Below are 21,184 nucleotides of genomic sequence, written 5' to 3'. Positions count from 1 at the left end.
AGTGTAATCTCTCAAATCAGGGAAACTGATGAAATCTTCGGCTCTTCCGCAGTAATTACGCTGTAAATTCCCCACCACAAGTTAGAACCAAAGGGATTAGGTGTAACTGGGGTTTTAACAGCGTATTGACTGCGAAACAAAGGTATGACCCTGAAAAACGAGTTGTCATTTTGAGCAGCATCAAATTTACCCATTTTTTAAAAATTAAAATTTTTAAGCAACTTTTTTTTTTTTTTTAATTAAACTTTTTTGATATCTGTATTTCAGGTTTGCCTTTTCCCCATGTGAGAGCCTCAATCTTTATTTTGCTTTCCAAGATTTTTTAGAAAGTTAGAATTTTAAAGCTTACTTTCTTCCTTGTTTGCTATCTGTGAGAATTCTGCATTTTGATTGGCTGCTTAGACAGCTTGTTGATGTCACAGCAGCTCGCACTAGGGGATCCCCACTATGTTCCGTTGATTTTAATTGCGCATCGGAAAACCCAAACTTCTCGACACCGAGATCACGAGACCTTTGTGCGAAGCTTGGGGCCAGTGGCAAACACCTTTGCTTCGCCGCTGACCGCAAATTACGGGCCATTTTTCCAAATGGTATTTTTTTGCAAAAAGAATGTTTAGATAAATTTGAGGGAATGTGTATTGAAAATAACTTGAAGTATTATCTGTCCCTCCATGGCTGTTCTAAATGAATAAATGTGCAAAAAAAATGTATACAGTAATGCAAGATGAAGAATAACAGATGCATGTGTTTTGGCCATTTATAGGAGCAAGCACTGTCAACTTCAATAGTAGTCATCAGACAACTATTAAAATACTATCTGTCACACTAAGATTTTGCAGCTAGCTTTCCAAATACCGTGGATTTTACAGGAAAAATCAAAATTGCATCAGGGCATATTTTCCTTGTTAATTTTAGTGAGAGAGTAGAGAAACCTGATATATTCAAACAAAAACAAAATAGTGCTGATGCTGGAAATCAGAAATAAAAACACAAAATGCTGTAAATACTCAGCATGTCAGGCGACATCTGTGGAGAGAGAAACGGAGTTAATGTTTCAGGTTGACCTTTTGTCAGAACTGGAAGAAGTTAGACGTGAGTTTTTAAGCAAGTGCAGAGGCAGGAAAAGGAGGGGAGGAAAGAACAGAAAGGAAGGTCTGTGATCGGGTGTAGGGCAGGAGTAGTTAAATGACAAAAGGGATGATGATAGAAGGCAAAAAAGGGGTGTAATAGGACAAGTAAAAAAAAAAAAAGATGGTTTCAGAGGAAATTTAAATGTTTACATGAGAACCTGCTGTCCAAGAAAATGATTATGATCTAAAGTTGTTAAACTGAATGTTGAGGCCAGAAGGCTGAAAAGTGCCTCATCGGAATGTGAGGTACTGTTCCTCGAGCTTGCGTTGAGCTTCTTTGGAACAGTGTAGGAGGCCGAGGGCAGAGTGGGAGTGGAATGGAGAATTCGCCTGTCTTGGTAATTGATAAACGCCACATACTGTTGGGTGTTTAGCAAGGGTTATCTGGCATTGGTCCTTTCCTCTGGCTGTTAAGAGCGAGAGAGAGGAAAAATAGGAATAGGAACACTCACTGACAGTTTTTTTTTTAAACAGCAGTTGCTCCAGTGGGCTCTGAAGGTCAGAATGGAGAAGGGTAGATGTAATTATTTTGTTTAAGTCAAGCAAAGTGACCCACTGATTTATTTTGTATCATTATACACAGGTGGGTAGACCCCAGGGGTGCAGACCACACCGCCAGCCATATACCGATAGGTAGGTGTGCCCCACCCCAAGCACCAGCACAGCCCTCCTCTACTCCCAGTGGCTTTGATGTAGCCATCCTCCATTACCAGCACCTGCTATCTGAGAAAATGGGAGTGGAGGTTAAGATTTAAAGTTGTTAAACTGATTGTTACAGCTGCAAGGCTGGAATGTGCCTAATAGAAGCATGAGATGGTGTTCCTTGAGCTTGCATTGAGCGTCATTGGAACAGTGTAGGCCGAGGTCAGAGTGGGGCGGAGAATTGAAGTGGCAAGTGACCGAATCTCAGGGCCGTGCTTGCGGACTGAACGGAGGTGTTCAGCCAAGTAATCATCCAATCTGCATTTGGTCACGCCAATGGAGAGCAGTGAATACAGTATATACCAAGTTGGAAGAAATACAAGTAAATCGCTGTTTCACTTGGAAGGAGTGTTTGGCGTCCTGGATGGTGGGAAGGGAGGAGGTGAAAGGGCAGGTGTTGCATCTCCTGTGCTTACATGGGAAGGTGCCAGGGGAAGGGGAGCGTGTATTGGGAGTGATGGAAAAGTGGACCAGGATATCGTGGAGGGACTGGTCCCTTCGGAATACTGAAAGGGTGGGGGGGAATATGCTTGGTGATGGCATTGTACTGGAGATGCCGGAAATGGCAGAGGTAGACCCGTTGAATGTGGAGGCTGGTGGGGTGGAAGGTGAGGACAAGGAGAACCCTATCGTGATTCTGGGAGGGAGAAGTGGTGAGGGTGGAAGTGTGGGAAATGGGATGCACACTGTTGAGGGCCCTGTCAATCACAGTGGAGGAGATTCCTCGGCTGAGGAAAAGACATTTCGGGAGCACTGGTGTGGAAGGTGGCACTGTCAGAACAGCCATCGACCCAGTCTCCTCCATCACCATCCCATGGTATGCCCTGTCCCACTGGCAGGACAGACCCACTAGAGGTAGTGGCACAGTGGTATACAGTCGGGAGGGAGTGACCCTTGGAGTCCTCAACATTGACTCCAGACCCCATGGAGTTTCATGGCATCGGGTCAAACATAGGCAAGAAAACCTCCTGTTGATTATCACCTACCTCCCTCACTCAGCTGATGAATCAGTACTTCTCCATGTTGAACATCACTTGGAGGAAGCACTGAGCGTAGTAGGGCACAGAATATACTCTGGGTGGGGGATTCAGAGTTCCCAGGTAGCATCTCTGCTGATCGAGCTGGTCTGAGCCCTGAAGGGCGTAGCTGCCAGACTGGGCTTGGGGCCGGTGGTGAGAGGACCAGTGCAAAAGAAAAACTTTACTTGACCTCGTCCTCCCCAATCTACCAGTCACAGATGCATCGGTCTATGACCGTATTGGTAGGAGTGAGCACCACACAATCCTTGTGGAGACCAAGTCCCATCTTCACACTGAGGACACCCTCCATTGTGTTATGTGGCACTACCACCATGCTAAATGGGATAGGTTCAGAACAGATCTAGCAACTCAAAACTGGGCATCCATGAGGCTCTGTGGGACATCAGCAGCATTAATATTGTATTCCACCACAATCTGTAACGTCATGACCTGGCATATCCCTCACTCGACCATTACTGTCAAGCTAGGCAACCAACCCTCCTTCCATGAGGAGTGTAGAAGAGCATGCCAGCAGCAGCACCAGTCGTACCTGAAAATGAGGTGCCAACCTGGTGAAGCTACAACGCAGGACTACATGCAAGCTAACTGCAGAAGCAGCATGTTATCGACAGAGCCAATGATCTCACAACCGATGCCATATCCAGTCATGAATGGTGGTGGACAATTAATCAACGAACGGGAGGAGGAGACTTCACGTATAATGGTGGAGCCCAGCATGAGTGTGCAAAAGACGAGGCTGAAGTGTTCCCAACCACCTTCAGCCAGAAGTGCCAAGTGGATGAACCATCCTGACTTGGAAATATATCACCGTACCTTTGTTGTTGCAGGGTCAAAATCCTGGAACTCCCGACCTAACAGCACTGTGGGAGTACCTTCACCATACGGACTGCAGTGGTTCAGGAAGGCGGCTTACCACCACCTTCTCGAGGGCAATTGGGGATGGGCAATAAAGTCTCGCCATGTCAGCGATGCCCACATCCCGCAAATTAATAACATTTTAAAAATTAGTCAGAGAAACTGGAATAATACAGTAGAGTCCTTAGAGGAAGCGGGGTGGGAGGCAATGTAATCAAGGTAGCTGTGGGAGTAGGTGGACTTATAGTGATATTGGTTGACACACCATCCGTAGAAATGGAGATTGAGAAGTCAAAAAAGGGAAGGGAAGAGTCTGATGGACCACGTGAATGCGACGGTGGAAATTGGAAGCAAAGATGAAGAAATTTTCCAGTTTGGGGCGAGAGCAGGAAGCAGCACTGATACAGTCATCAATGTACTAGAAAAATTCGTGAGGAAGGAGACCTGAGTAGGACTGAAAAAAAGAATGATCCACGTGTCCCATAAAAAAGGCACACAAAACTAGGACTTGTACAGGTTCCCATACTGACACCTTTTATTTGGAAGAAGTGAGTGGAGTCAAAGGGGAAGTTGTTCAATGTAAGAACAAGTTCAGCCAGGCGGAGAAGGGTGGTGGTGGTGCTGTAGAAGCATCGCTGCTATTTGCTAAAATAGAGTTTTCTCTGTAATTCAGAACTTTAACTTATTAACCTTGTTCATTTTTGTATTTTAGTTATATTCACTTAAAAATTGTGCATCTGCTCAAGTATATAAAATTTGCAGAATTGATATTCTGAGAACATTCATAACTACGATTAGTTGAAAAATTCTTTGCAAGGGCATGGGAAATGGGGTAAAACACTAATTTGACCTCTGGGGCACAGCACTGAAATAAAAGTATTTCTACCAGCCTCAAAGATAATACATGAAACATATTGGTAACCCTCAACCCAGTTCCTTGTAGGTATGAATCCACAGCACAAAAAACTGGTACTAAATTGACAGTTTCACTCCGAGAAACCACAGGAATGGCTGCTGTAGGAAATGCTTTACTGCGGTTGGAGGTTAGGCGCATTGGGATAAAATAAGGGAATTTACTTCATCATATCCTATATTTGATCTGGAAATTATAGACTTTGACATTTGGTACCAAAAATGGAAAGTATTCATAGAATTACATAGAATTTATAGCACAGGCCATTCGACCCAACAGTCTTTGCCGGTGTTTATGTTCCACACAAACCTTCTCCCACCTTACTTCATCTCACCGTATCAACATAACCTTCTATTCCTTTCTTCCTCATGTACTTATCTAGCTTCCCCTTAACTGCATCTATGCTATTCGCCCCAACTACTCCATGTGGTAGCAAGTTTCAAATTCTAACCACTGTCTGAGTAAAGTGCATTCCTGAACCTTGTTGTCTTTTACCTTGAGCACAAAATTCACCCAAAATTTTAAATGAAAACTCCTTTCACAGGTTCCATTCCAGTTTGTTACTGAAAGCTGACATCCATTGGAACTCTAGCTAGAATTCAAGTATGAAACCACAGAATAATTCTTTCTTGCAGTATTCTCTGTATAAACTGAACATGCTGGCAGGGTCTACCCAATATTTTTGAAAGACCCTTACGTATATGGGCTCAAAAAGTGGCAGTCAGTGAGGATGTGTTGATTGTAACAGCAGCCTGTTACTGTACATATTAGCAACCTCTGCTATTGATGGGCAAGTAGGACGACTAGATGGAGTCTTGTGACTCCACTCACAGGCAGAGTTGATAGGAAGATCAGGCAAAGACTTGAGATTCAGGTCTTGGCCAGGTGGAGACTCTAGACTGAGGCAGACTGAAAATAAGAGGATAGACTAGGTCCAAGATAGTCACTGGTTGTCCTTAAGTCCCCAGCACCAGTCACCATCTGCAAAGTAACACTTATATCCTTATGTGACTGGGGTTGGCTGTTTGAGATTAAAATCGGCCACGGGAGCTAGGAGTATATAGTCAGGAAGAAAAGTTGTAATTTAACTGTCACAGTACTGGAAGAGTGGAGCACCTATATCTTTTGTAACTTTACCCTGCCCATGTGGGGGCTTTGAGGGTTATGATTCAGCCCTGTAAGCTTAACCAATGTTTGACTATCATAAGGTTTCTCTTAGCACTTTATATTTTCTGTCTTTTTTTTCTCTATAAATCAGATGCAGTTCTATATTCTCTTATTCTGTCTTTGCGAATGCAACTTTAGGCATATCCTTTCCTGTTGCCCTAATTTCCAAAACAAGTTAGCTATGTTAAACACAGTCAGAGCAAAGGATCAAGTTAGCAATTTAAGTCAGTGAACGTAAGAAGATATTAAAATATCTGTCTTTTGACCCAGTCTCTCTTTTTAAGCCATCATTTTGTGGCAGATGAGGTCTGAATTAAATAGTAAGCAAAGTGAACTGGCATATAATTTGTGACCTGCTGCTACTTTTAAAGTATACAGTATCAGAGAACAGAACTTCTTTTGGCAATATTCTTTGGATAGTTCGAATTAAAAAGATCTGCAACTACCCTCTCAGTTCTTTCAATTGTACATGAAAATCAAAAAAGTAACTTTACAATTGTAGTTTGCATTTTCATTATTACAGTAATGCATTGTAATTTTTTTCCTGAATTTCTATTCTATTTATCCTACCCTTTTTTGTGCATTTTACTACTTCTCCTTTAAATATTTCCCTATTTTTAAAATATGCTTTCTTTTGGTCTCTGCCACCAATCATTTTCTAAGTCAGAAAGGTGGACAAGCAACCTGTTCACAGGCAATAGCTTTCTGGAGTTAAATAGTAGGAGGTGGACAGGGATAGTCTAGATTAATTTGTCTTCTAGATTTTTAAAAATTGTTTTGCCATCCTTGTGAAGAAGACCCTGATGTTGGGTTTCCATCCTTCCCTGGCAGCATGGCTAAGATCAGGAATTTAATTCATGGGAAACTGTGGACCGGAATGCATTCTACCCTTTGATAAACAACGACAACTTGCATTTATATAATGCCTTTAATGTAGTAAAACATCCCAAGGCGCTTCACAGGAACGTTATTAAACAAAATTTGACACCGAGCCACATGAGATATTAGGTAAAGTAGGTCTTTAAGGGCCGTCTTAAAGGAGGAAAGAGAGGTGTGGGGATGGAATTCCAGAGCCTAGGGCCTCAGCAGCTGAAGGCACGGCCGTCAATGGTGGAGCAATTAAAATAGGGATGCGCAGGAAGCCAAAATTGGAGGAGCGCAGATATCTTAGAGGGTTGTAGGGCTGGAGGATGTTAGAGATAGGGAGGGACGAGACCATGGAGGGATTTGAAAGCAAGAGTTTTAAAATCGAAGCGTTGCTTTACTGGGAGGCAATGTCGATCAACGAGCACAGGAGTGTGATGGGTGAACGGGACTTGGTGTGAATTAGGATATGGGCAGCAGAGTTCTGGATCATTTTAATTTATGGAGGGTGGAACATAAAGCAAAATAATGCATAATTGTGCTGCGCCACAGTACTGCCTTGTTACTCGATGCCTTTATTTTTCTTTCATAATTTGCATATTCTCTGTTTTCCTTTTCAGTTTTTATATCTTTTCCAGATTTACTTCAAATGTTACATTTTCTGATTGTAGTACCTTTTTATCCTTTAGACATTTCCAAGGCTGCATTGATGTTAAAAGTTTGTCTCTCACTCTCGCTTTAGTCTTTCCTTTTCTTTCATTTTTCCTGTTTTTTCTGCATTGAAATCTCCTAAGACAGAAGGTGGGATCACATAAAGGAAGGGGCAATGGGAGAGAGAAATCATCAGCAAAAGAGAGGGACAAAGGCACATTTTTAAAAAATGAAGATGTGGAAAAGGAGCAGTTGAAACATAAATGCAGAACAATTAGGACAAAGGTGAAAGGAGCAACAAGAACGCAGAAGTTTGAGGAACGAAGAAACCAGAATGAGCATAAACATCAAGACAAACTGAACTCGACAACCTGATGGAAAGATTAAAGTAAATTCTAAAACATTTTGACATGTCAATTTTCTTTTGGAATGTATTACCAAAGGTGTTGGACTGAAGAGACATAACCCACGCCTTGAGCGACAAATAGTACACTGCTCTCTATCTGATAAGCCACGATCTTTCGGCAGTGTTCAGTTTCATTTTCTGATTTAAATATCTGGACAAATAAAAAGTACAGACTGTTGTGGACACTGTAGTTGGGTTGCCTTTGAGGAGCACTGAGTTGGTTGTTACCTTGATATCTCAGCAGTTCTAAATAATACAATAAAGCAATTTGTTGTGCACAAAATACTTGGGGAACAAAAGATAAAGATTATCTCTAATCCTTCCAAAGTGAGTCTTACCTGTGTCTGTTTGGATGGGTAAAGATTCAAAGGGCTAAAAATTGGGGCGCTAATGTCACCGGGGTGCTACTTTTAGCACCCCAGAAAAATTAGCGCCCCCGCGCCGGAACTTGAGTGGTTGCGCCCCAAGAGGGAAGCGGGCAGCTACTGGAAGTGCCCCGCATCGCTCTTGGGGCGCTGCGAGTCAATATCGCGGCGCTACGTGCCGCAGTATTACAGGCCGTCCTCCCCGTTTTAAAGGGGAGGGGCCTTGCGCAGCGCGACCCGGGGCCCAGCTGGGCCCCCAGGGATCAGAAGTGCTGGCAAAAGAGCCCGGCACTCGAGAGAAGTGCCGGGCTCCTGGAGCGAAGCTGGCACTCCGCGGTGGTGGGGGGGCGTTCAGGAGGCCGGGGATGGGAGCGTTGGCAGGTGGCCAGCAACAAAAATGGCTGCCCTGCACCTCGACTTTAAACTGCATCTCCCCGGCCGCAGGTAGGCCCCCCTGACCCCGTCGGACATAGCATCCGGCGGTAAGTCAGGGGACACTCCTAAAGATCGCGAGCGGGGCGCTGCGCACGGCAAGGACGTCATCGCCGGTGGCGCATGGGCACTACCGGTTCACGCCGCCGCTAACCTCCTGCTGAATTTTGCGGGAAGCGTGGGCGGCGCCGCGCCCGGGCGTTGGTTGCTTTGCGCCCCGTTAGCGCCCAGCAACCCAATTTTTCCCCCTAAGTGTTTTGTGCTCCCAAGTCTCATAGGCCTTATTTAATCCATACTGAGATATCTTGGTGAGGTATGGCTGCCATTTGTTTTCTGTCATATGATGTTTAGAAGTCCTGTGAAATATATTGTACTATTGCATCTTTTTGTTCCAGTTGTGGTTACATAGACTTGATTAATTTAAGAACATGATTCAGGAAGCTCAGAATTTGTCTGATGTATGATAACTATATGATGGATCCAAGGCAGAGGAAATCTGAGCGACTTCTCTGAAGTCCGCAACAGTTCCACATTTGTTATGGTGGCATTTATTAAACACAGTCTAGCAATAGAATAACCGTTACTTATGCGCAGATCGGTCAGCGACTTCAGGTGTGGGCAGATATGCAGATAAATGCGAAAGTCCGGAAGTTGCTGTCTGAGATGTGATGATCATCCGTAAGCTTCCCGAAAATGGCATGTCACCGTCTGGCTTCCTATTCAAATTGTCATCGTAGATGCGGGCTAAATACGCCACAAAAAGTTAGTGTTTGTTCATTCCAGTCGAAGTCTTTTCACAGTGTGGTATGTCTTAATGACTGACAAACAACCTCTCTGGCACTGATTAATTTTCAAATTTTCACTCATTCATTCACCGTTTAATTATTGTGGGAGATTTTTAATAAAATTTAAACAACCTGTTTTTCCTCCTTCTTTCGGCCTCTCTTATCTCTCTCTCTCTTAATCCGGTCGTTCTTTCCCTCTCATTATTTTGCTTTCTGTACCTGATTTGGCAATGAATTCATTATTTTAACTGATATTTCCTGGTTCAGACTCTGAGCGGCTGATTTTGATAAGTTAAGGAGAATACACAATTGCTTGCCCAGTTCACACAGGCCCCAGATGCCCTGTAGAAAGTGCTGTGCTGTTCGCTGACAGCAAGTTCACAGAATCCCCACAGTGCAGATAGAGGCCATTTCGGCCCATCGAGCCTGCACCGACACATATCCCACCCTATTCCCCGTAACCCCACGTATTTAATCCCCTAACGCTAAGGGTCAATTTATCATAGCCAAATCAACCCAACCTGCACATCTTTGGACTGTGGGAGGAAACCGGAGCACCCGGAGGAAACCCACGCAGACACAGGGAGAATGTGCAAACTCCACACAGACATTTGCCTGAGGCCAGATTTGAACCCGGGTCCCTGGTGCTGTGAGGCAACAGTGCTAACCACTATGCCACCGTGCCACCCTGTGCAAAACCCCATAGAAAGCGTAGGTCCCTTGCAGTCAGAATCAGGGGAATTTATAATGGGGAACAAAGAAATGGCAGACCAATTAAATACATATTTTGGTTCTGTCTTCGCAAAGGAGGACACAAATAACCTCCCAGAAATGTCGGGGAACATAGGGTCTGATGGAAGGGAGGAACTGAAAGAAATCAGTATTTGTAGGGAAATGGTGTTAGGGAAATTGATGGGATTGAAGGCCGATAAGTCCCCAGGACCTGATAATCTACATCCTAGGGTACTTAAGGAAGTGGCCCTAGAAATAGTAGATGCATTGCTGATCATCTTCCAACATTCGATGGAATCTGGAACAGTACCCATGGATTGGAGGGTAGCTAATGTTACCTCACTATTCAAAAAAGGTGGTAAAGAGAAAACGGGGAATTACAGACCGGTAAGCCTGACATCGGTAGTGGGGAAAATGCTAGAGTCTATTATAAAAGATGTAATAGCAGATCACTTGGAAAACAGTGACAGGATCGGACAAAGTCAACATGGATTTACAAAAGGTAAATCGTGCTTGACTACTGGAATTTTTTGAGGATGTAACTAGTAAAATAGATAAGGGAGAACCAGTGGATGTGGTGTATTTGGACTTTCAGAAGGCTTTCGATAAGGTCCCACATAAGAGATTAGCGTGTAAAGTTAAGGCACATGGGATTGGGGGCAAGATATTGACTTGGATAGAGAACTGGTTGGCAGACAGAAAGCAAAGAGTTGGAATAAACGGGTCTTTTTCCAAGTGGCAGGCAGTGACTAGTGGGGTACCGCAGGGATCGGTCCTTGGACCCCCAGCTATTCACAATATATATTAATGATCTAGACGAGGGAACTAGATGTAATATCTCCAAATTTGCAGACAACACAAAGCTGGGTGGGCGTGTGTGCTATAAGGAGGATGCCGAGAAACTACAGGATGATTTGGACAGGTTGGGTGATTGGGCAGAAGCATGGCAGATGCAATATAACGTGGATAAATGTGAGGTTATCCACTTTGGTGGCAAAAACAGGAAGGCAGATTATTATCTGAATGGCAATAGATTGGGAGAAGGGGAAGTGCAACGAGACCTGGGTGTCCTTGTGCACCAGTCGCTGAAGGTAAGCATGCAGGTGCAGCAGGCGGTTAAGAAGGCAAATGGCATGTTGGCCTTCATAGCGAGAGGGTTTGAGTACAGGAACAAGGATGTCTTGCTACAGTTGTACAGGGTCTTGGTGAGACCACATCTTGAGTATTGTGTGCAGTTTTGGTCGCCTTATCTGAGGAAGGATATTATTGCCATGGAAGGAGTTCAGCAAAGATTCACCAGGCTGATACCTGGGATGGCAGGAATGACGTATGAGGAGAGTTTGGGTCGATTGGGCTTGTACTCGCTGGAGTTTAGAAGAATGAGAGGGGATCTCATCGAAACTTATAAAATTCTGGCAGGACTGGACAGACTAGATGCAGGAAGGATGTTCCCGATGGTTGGGGAATCCAGAACCAGGGGTCACAGCCTAAGGATAAAGGGGGTAGGCCTTTTAGGACAGAAATGAGGAGGAATTTCTTCACCCAGAGAGTGGTGAACCTGTGGAATTCTCTACCACAGAAGGCAGTAGAGGCCAATTCATTAAATATATTCAAGAAGGAGTTGGATATATTTCTTAAGGCTAAAGGGATCTAGGGGTATGGGGAGAAAGCAGGTACCGGGTACTGAACTTGGATGATCAGCCATGATCGCATTGAATGGCGGAGCAGGCTCGAGGGGCCGAATGGCCTACTCCTGCTCCTATCTTCTATGTTTCTATGGCAAGTGCAAATCTAACCAACGGCTGCTGCAGTTCATCGTTCACAGCAAAATCCGGCCCATGATGGTTCCCAAGTTAGGTGGCTCTGTAAATTAACTGGGATGTCTTAATAAATAGAAAATAGATTGGAGGGGATAGTGGATGTCTGGATTTGGACTCTGGTCCACCATTTTGTGTAGCCCTGCATTAAGGGGGTTATAATTTTCCAGGTGTTTTAGATTGAGGAACCACATTTGGGGTCAAGCATTTTTTTTCCAGAAGACTACCCATTTGCTTTTCAGATGTAGAGAGATGTGGGGTTTCTTGGCCAGAATGGATGTTAAGTAGCTCAAATGATGGTCCTTAACAATATCAAATTCAGATGGGAATAAAGTTGATGGTTACTTTACCTTTGCCAGAGGTGTGGGGTAGATTTTCAACTTGCAGGCCAGGTGTAAAACTAGCATTGCGGATAAGCCACCCGTTACAGAAACAGCCCTATTTTCATTTCCATTGTTGAAATTAAAATTGCAAGCTTTCCATCACGGGCAGTCAATCCACAACACAAGTTTCATACCCAGTGACAAATTGAAAATCTACACCCTGGTCACTAAGAGCACAAGAGATGAAGGGTTTCGCATTAAGAAGTCCGATTGCAGTTTCTCGCAAATTGGCAGATTTTCCATTCTAAATAGCAGTGGAAGGAGCATCAAGGGATCATTTTTAGAAAATGATTCCTGGCCCATTTAAAAATGGAGAATAAATAGTGCATATCTGCTGCAGATCCAATAAATAGTATAAAATACAACTAATTCAGAAGAGACATTTTATATATATATATATTTTTTTTTTTTTACTTTGTTCAACTTGTAGGACAAATTGAATTTTAGTTTTCCAATTGTTTAATGAATCCCTAGATGTATAAATCTAGGAATGATTGCCAGCACAGCAGCAGATAGACTGTCGTAATAGACCAGCATAATTCATGCTTGCTAACGTGATTGATGTAATTGGAACTATTTGATCTCTGGACATGTCTGTCTCCCAGATAACATGATTATGGGTTTTGCTCACTGAAATAATGGGTTATGTTCTAAACTAACCCTTTTAATACTTTTGAAACAAGACATCTCTAATCTCTGGAATGTAACTCTAAGGATTTGTCATGTTGGTTCCAGAGAACTGTTTGAAGTATTGGTGAAAGTTAACTATAGTATTGCTCTGTATCTGCTGATTTTTTTTGTGTATGTATAAATCTTCCAACAACTATCATTTGTGGTTTCACCTGAAATATATTTCTTCCCCTACCTATTGGGATTAGGAGAGCATGGTTTGCATCCCATACATCTTTCTAGTGTATAACGCAAGAAAAGAGTAATTGTTGATCCCATGGCATGTTGCCCATTCATTCCACACAAGAGAAGCATATATTTACGGTGGAGTTGGCAGCTAGACTCAGCTCAGTGTTCATGTCCCACACGACCTGGGAACAAAAACTGAAAAAGACGGTACACTTTAAAGAAACTGCCAGGGTTAGACTATCCAGCCATACGATTTATCAGATAGATGCCCCCAGTATGCATGCCACAAAGTGTTGCTTTTCAGCTTATTTCAAATTTACTGCTTCACAACTTTATAGCTCTTTAATTGGTTCTCATGCATACCCTTACTTCATCAGGCCATATTTAAGTTGCATCTTGAATGTCTTGCCATGCATGCATTTTCAAGGCTTTCTCATACAAAATCACTGCGGGGTCTAGACAGAGCAGATAGAGAGAAACTGTTCCCATTGGCGGAAAGGTCAAGAACTATAGAAAACAGATTAAAGGTAATTGGCCAAAGAACCAAAGGCGACATGAGGAAAAACTTTTTTACGCAGCGAGTGGTTAGGATCTGGAATGCACTGCCTGAAAGGGTGGTGGAGGCAGACTCAATCGTGGCTTTCAAAAGGGAATTGGATAAGTACCTGAGGGGGGGAAAAAATTGCAGGGCTACGGGGAAAGAATGGGGGAGTGGGACTAGCTGAAGTGCTCTTGCAGAGAGCCAGCACGGGCTCGACGGGCCAAATGGCTTCCTTCTGTGCTGTAACCATTCTATGATTCTAGCCTAGCTGCATGGTTACTTATCGGTGTACAAGATGGGCTGGGGTTTGGGCATACGTTTGTTACTGTGTATGTGCTCCTTCAATGCCTTAAGATTACTTCCTTGCTTGAGTAACAAGATGGCACATTGTTCAAGAGAACAAACATGGACTAAGGTTCACAAGTTCCATGCCATATATTCCCTAAAAAGAGGTCACCATGGACATCCTTGCATATAAGAATATGGAGGGATTAGGGAAGAGTAATGCTGCAGGTCCGCCAATCTCAGAAGCTCATACCATTCAGCTCTTTTGTCTGGTTTCCCTTCTCATTCTCACAAAAGATCAAATACAGTATCTTGTAATGCAAGGTCTGTTTGAAGGCATCTCTGAGACCAGCATTTGAACATTTGCCCCTTTTCTGTTATTGTGGGCCCAGAAAAGCAGCACCCCCACTGGCCTGGAACAAAACATCACCTCACAGCATTATGCAACCTTCTTCCTAATATTTGCAAACACCAACACGGCTGCACCTGTCTTTAAAGGTGCAGTTACTGAGCTGCAGGAGGTAACATCCAGTGAATCGCAATGGACACGTGAGGAGGAGCAAGCGGTAATGGAGAAGGCTGAATCTGCTGGCCCCAATTGAGCAGCCATGACATGTTATTGTTGTGGTTGTTATTCAGACAAAATGAAAGTGCTGTCCATGTTGTCTAATATACCATATACCTGTTTAGTCCATGCATAGTCAGCATTTTGGCTGATACTGCAGTTTGGTGTCTGCTAGCCTGGAAGAAGGTGCATAGAATTACCTAGAATTTACAACACAGAAACAGGCCATTCGGCCCAACTGGTCTAAGCCAATGTTTATGCTCCACATGAGCCTCCTCCCACTCTACTTCATCTAACCCTGTCGGCATACCCTATTCTATTTTCCCTCATGTACTTATCTAGCTTCCCTTTAAAAGCCGAATGGCAGCCTCCAACGCTGTAACCATTCTATGATTCTAGGTACCAAAAACGCAAACCAACATATTGGCCCAGAATTTGCTGAAAAATAACAGCATATGAACGACGCATGCAGTTATCTAGAAGGGCGAAAAGAGCACCACGTGTGAACCGATCATAAGCAGACAGAATATCATGTGATGTTTAATTTAAATGAAGCTCTCATTCATTTGGGATGGGAGCACTTCAGGTCAGTCCAAAAGGCCTGCCTGGAAGATCGCACTTGGCGCAAAAGTTGCACAGATCGACTTTATAAATCAAGTTTTAAGAAGGCACTGGTGGGATTAGTCTATAGGCCTCCTAACAGTAGCTACACTATAGGACAGAGTATAAATCAAGAAATAATGGGGGCTTGTAAGAAAGGTACTGCAATAATCGTGGGCGATTTTAATCTTCATGTAGATTGGACAAATTAAATTGGCAAAAGAAGCCTTGAGAACAAGTTCATAGTGTATTTGGGACAGTTTCTTAGAACAATACGTCGTGGAACCGACCAGGGAACAGGCTATTTTAGATCTGGAAATGTGTAATGAAACAGGATTAATTAATGATTTCATAGTAAAGGATTCTCTAGGGAAGAGTGATCATAACATGATAGAATTCCACATTCAGTTTGAAGGTGAGAAACTTGGTTCTGAAACTAGAGTATTAAACTTAAATAAAGGCAATTACAAAGGTATGAGGAGAGAGTTAGCTAAAATGGACCGGGAAAATAGATTAGAAGGTAAGACGGTAGAAAAGCAGTGGCAGACATTTTAAGATATATTTCATGACTCAACCAAGATATATTTCAGTGAGAAATAAAGACTCGAAGAGAAGGATGAACCAACCATGGCTAACCAAGGAAGTTAAGGATGGTATCAAATTGAATGAAAAGGCATACAATGTTGCAAAGATTAGTGGTAGGCCAGAAGATTGGGAAAATTTTAGAAACCAGCAAAGGATGACTTTTTAAAAAAAATAAAGAAGGAGAAAATAGCTTATGAGGGTAAACTAGCAAGAAATATAAAAACTGACAGTAAGAGCTTCTACAAGTATATAAAAAGGAAGAGAGCTAAAATAAACGTTGGTCCCTTAGAGGACGAGACTGGGGAAATAATAGGAAACAAGGAAATGGCAGAGGCATTGAACAAATATTTTGTATCTGTCTTCACAGTGAGGACACTAAAAAAATCCCAGTAATAGTAGAAAATCAAGGGGCAAAAGGGAGGGAGGAACTTAAAACAATCACTATCACTAGAGAAAAAGTGCTGGGCAAACTTATGGGTCTAAAGGTTGATAAGCCCCCTGGACCTGATGGCCTGCATCCTAGGGTCTTAAAAGAAGTAGTTACAGAGATAGTCGATGCATTGGTTGTAATCTTCCAAAATTCTCTTGACTCTGGAAAAGTCCCTGTGGATTGGAAAACTGCAAATGTAACGCCCTTATTCAAAAAAGGAGGGAGACAGAAAGCTGGAAACTACAGGCCAGTTAGCCTAACATCTGTCATTGACAAAATGCTCGAATCCATTATTAAGGAAGTAGTAGCAGGGCATTTAGAAAATCTGAATACAATCAGAGTCAACATGGTTTTATGAAAGGGAAATCGTGTTTGACAAATCTATTAGAGTTCTTTGAGGAGGTCATGAGCAGGGTGGATAAAGGGGAATTAGTAGATGTAGTGTATTTGGATTTCCAAAAGGCATTCGACAAGGTGCCACATAAAAAGTTACTGCATAAGATTAGAGCTCATGGTGTTGGGGGTAATATATTAGATTGGATCGAGGATTGGCTAACTAACAGAAAACAGAGAGTCGGGATAAATGGGTCATTTTCAGGTTGGCAATCTGTAACTAGTGGGGTGTCACAGGGATTAGTGCTGGGGCCTCAACTATTTTCAGTCTATATTAATGACTTGGATGAAGGAAGTGAGTGTATTGTAGCCAAATTTGCAGATGATACAAAGATAGGTGGGAAAGCAAGTTGTGAGGAGGACATAGCGTCTGCAAAGGGATATAGATAGGTTAAGTGAGTAGGCAAGAATTTGGCAGATGGAGTATATGTGGGAAAATGTGAAGTTATCCACTTTGGTAGGAAGAATAGAAAAGAAAAATATTATTTAAATGGAGAAAGACTACAGAATGCGGCGGGACAGAGGGATCGGGGTGTCCTCGTACATGAAACACAAAAAGTTAACATGCAGATGCAGCAAGTAATTAGGAAGGCAAATGGAATGTTGGCCTTTATGTCAAGGGGGACCTCTCCTGGTCCCTCAGCACCTCCTCTCTGGTGAAGAAGGCCCAGCAGCGCCTATATTTCTTGAGGAGGCTGAAGGGATGTAATCTGTCACCCCCGATCCTCTCTAACTTCTACCGCTGCACTATAGAGAGCATCCTGACAAACTGTATCACGGTATGGTACGGCAGCTGTAGCTCCCTTGACCGGAAAGCCCTGCAGCGGGGAGTCAAAACTGCCCAACGCATTACCGGCACCCGGCTACCGACCATAGAACATATATATCAGAAACGCTGCCTACAGAGGGCACGGTCCATCATCAAAGACCCTACCCACCCCAGCCACAGTCTGTTCGCCCTCCTACCATCTGGAAGACGCTACAGATGCATTCGCACCCGTACGACCAGATTTAGGAACAGCTTCTTTCCCAGGGCTGTCATCCTACTGAACTCCACAAATAAACACTGAAGCCTGCACACCTGCCGATGCACTTTATTATGGTCATATTTATGCTAATATATATGTACATATGTATGTTGAAATGTTTAAGTGTCCTAATCCAAATTGTACACTCTCGGGAGCCGCAAGCCTACATTTCGTTGTACTGCACTTGTGCACTAACAATGACAATAAAAGTTGATTTGATTTGAACTGTATAGGGCGCTGATGAGACCACACCTAGAGTACTGCGTACAGTTTTGGTCCCCTTATTTAAGCAGGGATATACTTGCATTGGAGGCAGTTCAGAGAAGGTTCACCTAGATTGATTCCTGCGATGGAAGGGTTGTCTTATGAGGAAAGGTTGAGCAGGTTGGGCCTATACTCATTGGAGTTTAGAAGAATGAGAGGTGATCTTATTGAAACATATAAGATTCTGAGAGGGTTGGACAGGGTCGATGCTGAGAAGATGTTTCCCCTCGTCAGGGAATCTAGAACTAGGGGCATAGTCTCAGAATAAGGGGTCGCCCATTTAAGACAGAGATGAGGAGGAATTTCTTCTTGGTCGTGAATCTTTGGAATTCTTTACCCCAGAGAGCTGTGGAAGCTGAGTCATTGAATATATTCATGGCTGAGATAGACAGATTTTTGAGCAACAGGGGAGTCGAGGGTTATGGGGAGCGGGCAGGAAAGTGCAGTTGAGGCCAAAATCGGATCAGCCATGACCTTATTGAATGGCGGAGCAGGCTTGACGGGCTGAATGGCCTGCTCCTGCTCCTATTTCTTGTTCTTATGTTTGAGCCAAATTTTCCAACTCTTGATGGTCAGTTCCACTCCTGCATCACCAGCCATTGCAACTGGAAAATGTAGTTGTCTCTTACCACAATGGGTGCAACGGTCTATTTTCAAAACAATTCAGATTTGGAAGCACCTTGAATAACTGAGTACTGCGCAAATTCGGTGCTTTTCTCAAGCTTGTTTTTTTACGTTGAATGCTAAACATTAAAAGTGCAGATTTATATTCTCCTGCAGATGGAACTGTGGTGCAAGAATACATGTTGTATAGAGGAATCAAGAGGACAATAATGGTGATAGTTAATCCTTCTGCGTAAATATCTTGTGCTGAATACAGAAGGAAGGCAACTATTGATTCTAGTCAGACTAGACTGTGGCCGTGTTGCCCTACAGATTCAATCAGTAATAGGCAAGATAATTCAGTTTGCAGATATCTTAACAATTTTTCAGGAGTTGATCGATTTATGTGATACACTAAAGCTGAAAAGACTGGAAACATTGTAAGGAGTTTTTTTTTCATTTTTTACAGTTAGTTTTATTTGCTCTCTTTAGGCCTTGCTATATACCATGTGCCATTCGTTGGCCAAGAGGGCAGATCTGTTCCTAAAGCTCTGCCACTGCTGCTTTTAAGCCATCTGCCAGGAGTTGCATCCCAGTGGACAGGGTAGCTTGTTCTCCTTATGGGTTAAGACCTAGCACCTGCCCTCTGTCTCCCACTTGCAACACATGTGAGATCAGAAGTTAAGCTATTTGGGGAATTATCTGCACTGTCCCACATCCCTACCAGCCTTCTATCATAATCGTCAATTTGTTTTTTTTAAATAAAGAAATGTACAACTTTTTTTACCTTATACATTCACCAGGGGGCACTAACTACACATTCAAAGTAAAATTCTGAATATATATAGAATGGTATAGTTACATGTCCTGTGGAATGCTTTGTATTATTGGTGAGAGAACATGCTTATGTTTCAAACATTTTGCAATTTTTAAGTAGAAAGCAAAAATATAGGTTACTTGTCAGCAGTGTGAATACATTGGAATATTTTTGGCAGAAGACACAATATTCAGCTTGTGCTCTGATTGTATAAACAGCACGATTTGTCACTGGTGAATTATGTTGATATGAAGACTTTTTACCAGGGAACTGAGAAATCATTCAATATTTCAATGATTTCTCAGCTCTCAACCACTAATATATTTGTTATAAATTCAGGTGAAAAGCAGCACTTTTTGTATTTTTCAATATTTTACAACTTCCATGACATCAGTTCGAATGAAATACTGCCAGGTTCCTGGTAGCCTCAGGTCCCATTGCACTGTTTGCATTATTTGCTGTTCAGTAAGTCCTGGGGCCACCTCTGAAGAGAGAAAATGCATTAGAGGTCTGACTGTTTCTAGTCATAGTTGATGAAAACAAATTCTTTTTGGGTTGGTTAAAGTCTAATTCTAGGCAAACTACATGCTCATTCATATTCTATTCATGCTTTGGAACAACTTTCTATTGAAGTGCTTTGTTAAGTAGTGGAATTTACTTTTTTTTACCATTTTCCTTTTGTTGTGGTCAGATCGACACCAGTCCTCAATGACGCAGGAGCACAGGAAAGAATTGCCTGAAGTGAGTCTGCGGCTGGAGGGTGGACCTAGTGCTGCTGTCCATTCATCACTTGCAGTCAATAATGGTTTCTTGCAATGCATGATTAAGAACTTCAACTCGGAGTTCCTGATGTCTTCCCTCACGAACCTAGGAACATTTTTGGAAGATGGAGTACCTGTTGACATAATCCCTATGAAGATTGAAATCACTGATACAAGTATTAACCTGAAGGTATGACAGCTATGTTTTCTGTAAAACATTTTTTCCCCATAATGCAGTGGAACGTGTGGTCTTGGCGGAACCCAAACTGGGCATCAGTGAGAAGGTTATTGGTGAGTAAGTGCCGCCTGTTAGCACTGTCGATGACGCCTTCCATCACTTTGCTGCTGATTGAGAGTAGACTGATGGGGTGGTAATTGGCCAAATTGGATTGGTCCTGCTCGAATAGATGCTAGTGTTGTAGCTGTACTGGAACAGCTTGGCTAGAGGCGCTGCTAGTTCTGGAGCACAAGTCTTTAGCACGATAGCCGGGATGTTGTCGGGGTCCATAGCCTTTGCTGTATCCAGTGTGCTCAGCATTTCTTGATATCATGTGGAGTGAATCGAATTGGCTGAAAACTAGCTTCTCTGATGGTGGGGACCTCCGAAGGAGGCCGATATGGATCATCCACTCGGCACTTCTGGCTGAAGATGGTTGCAAATGCTTCAGCCTTGCCTTTTGCACTCATGTGCTGGGTTCCACCATCATTAAGGATGGAGATATTCATGGAGCCTTGCTCCTCCCGTTAGTTGTTTAATGGTCCACCACCATTTACGACTGGATGTGGCAGGACTGCAGAGCTTTGATCTGATCCGTTGATTGTAGGATTGCTTAGCCCTGTCTATAGCCTGCTGCTTCTGCTTTTTAGCATGCATGTAGTCCTGTGTTGCAGCTTCCCCAGGTTGGCACCTCATTTTTAGGTACACCTGGTGCTGCTCTTCTACACTCCTTCTTGCACCAGGGTTGCTCCCCTGGCTTGAAGGTAATGGTAGAGTGAGGGATATGCTGGGCCATGAGGTTACAGATTGTGGTGGAATACAATTCTGCTGCTGCTGATGGCCCACAGCGCCTCATGGATGCTCTGTTCTGAATCTATCCCATTTAGCACAGTGGTAGTGCCACACAACACAATCAAGGGTGTCCTCCGTGTGAAGAAGGAACTTCGTCTCCACAATACTGTCATGGAAAGATGCATCTGCGACAGGTAGATTGG

General features: G+C 43.1%; 1 protein-coding gene across 7 annotated transcripts in view; it reads left to right on the top strand.

Annotated features, from left to right (window-relative positions):
• The window catches only part of bltp3b (bridge-like lipid transfer protein family member 3B), a 145,368-nt gene that overhangs the window by 108,450 nt on the left and 15,734 nt on the right, over positions 1–21,184 (top strand). For 5 of the 7 annotated variants that reach the window (XM_086010215.1, XM_086010216.1, XM_086010212.1 and 2 more), the window contains one exon: positions 19,903–20,162. In XM_086010215.1, coding sequence (XP_085866341.1) covers positions 19,903–20,162 — 260 coding nt within the window. Of the gene's footprint in view, positions 1–7,465; positions 13,072–19,902; positions 20,163–21,184 lie in introns of those variants that run through there. The other 2 variants (XM_086010217.1, XM_086010218.1) reach the window with 2 other exon arrangements.

Source organism: Somniosus microcephalus, chromosome 17 (assembly GCF_052327205.1).
Source record: "Somniosus microcephalus isolate GS21.2 chromosome 17, FLI_Smic_1.0, whole genome shotgun sequence".
In the NCBI taxonomy this organism is placed as follows: Eukaryota; Metazoa; Chordata; class Chondrichthyes; order Squaliformes; family Somniosidae; genus Somniosus; species Somniosus microcephalus.
Note: the sequence above shows the minus strand (reverse complement) of the source record. Positions and strands in the feature narration are given on the sequence as shown.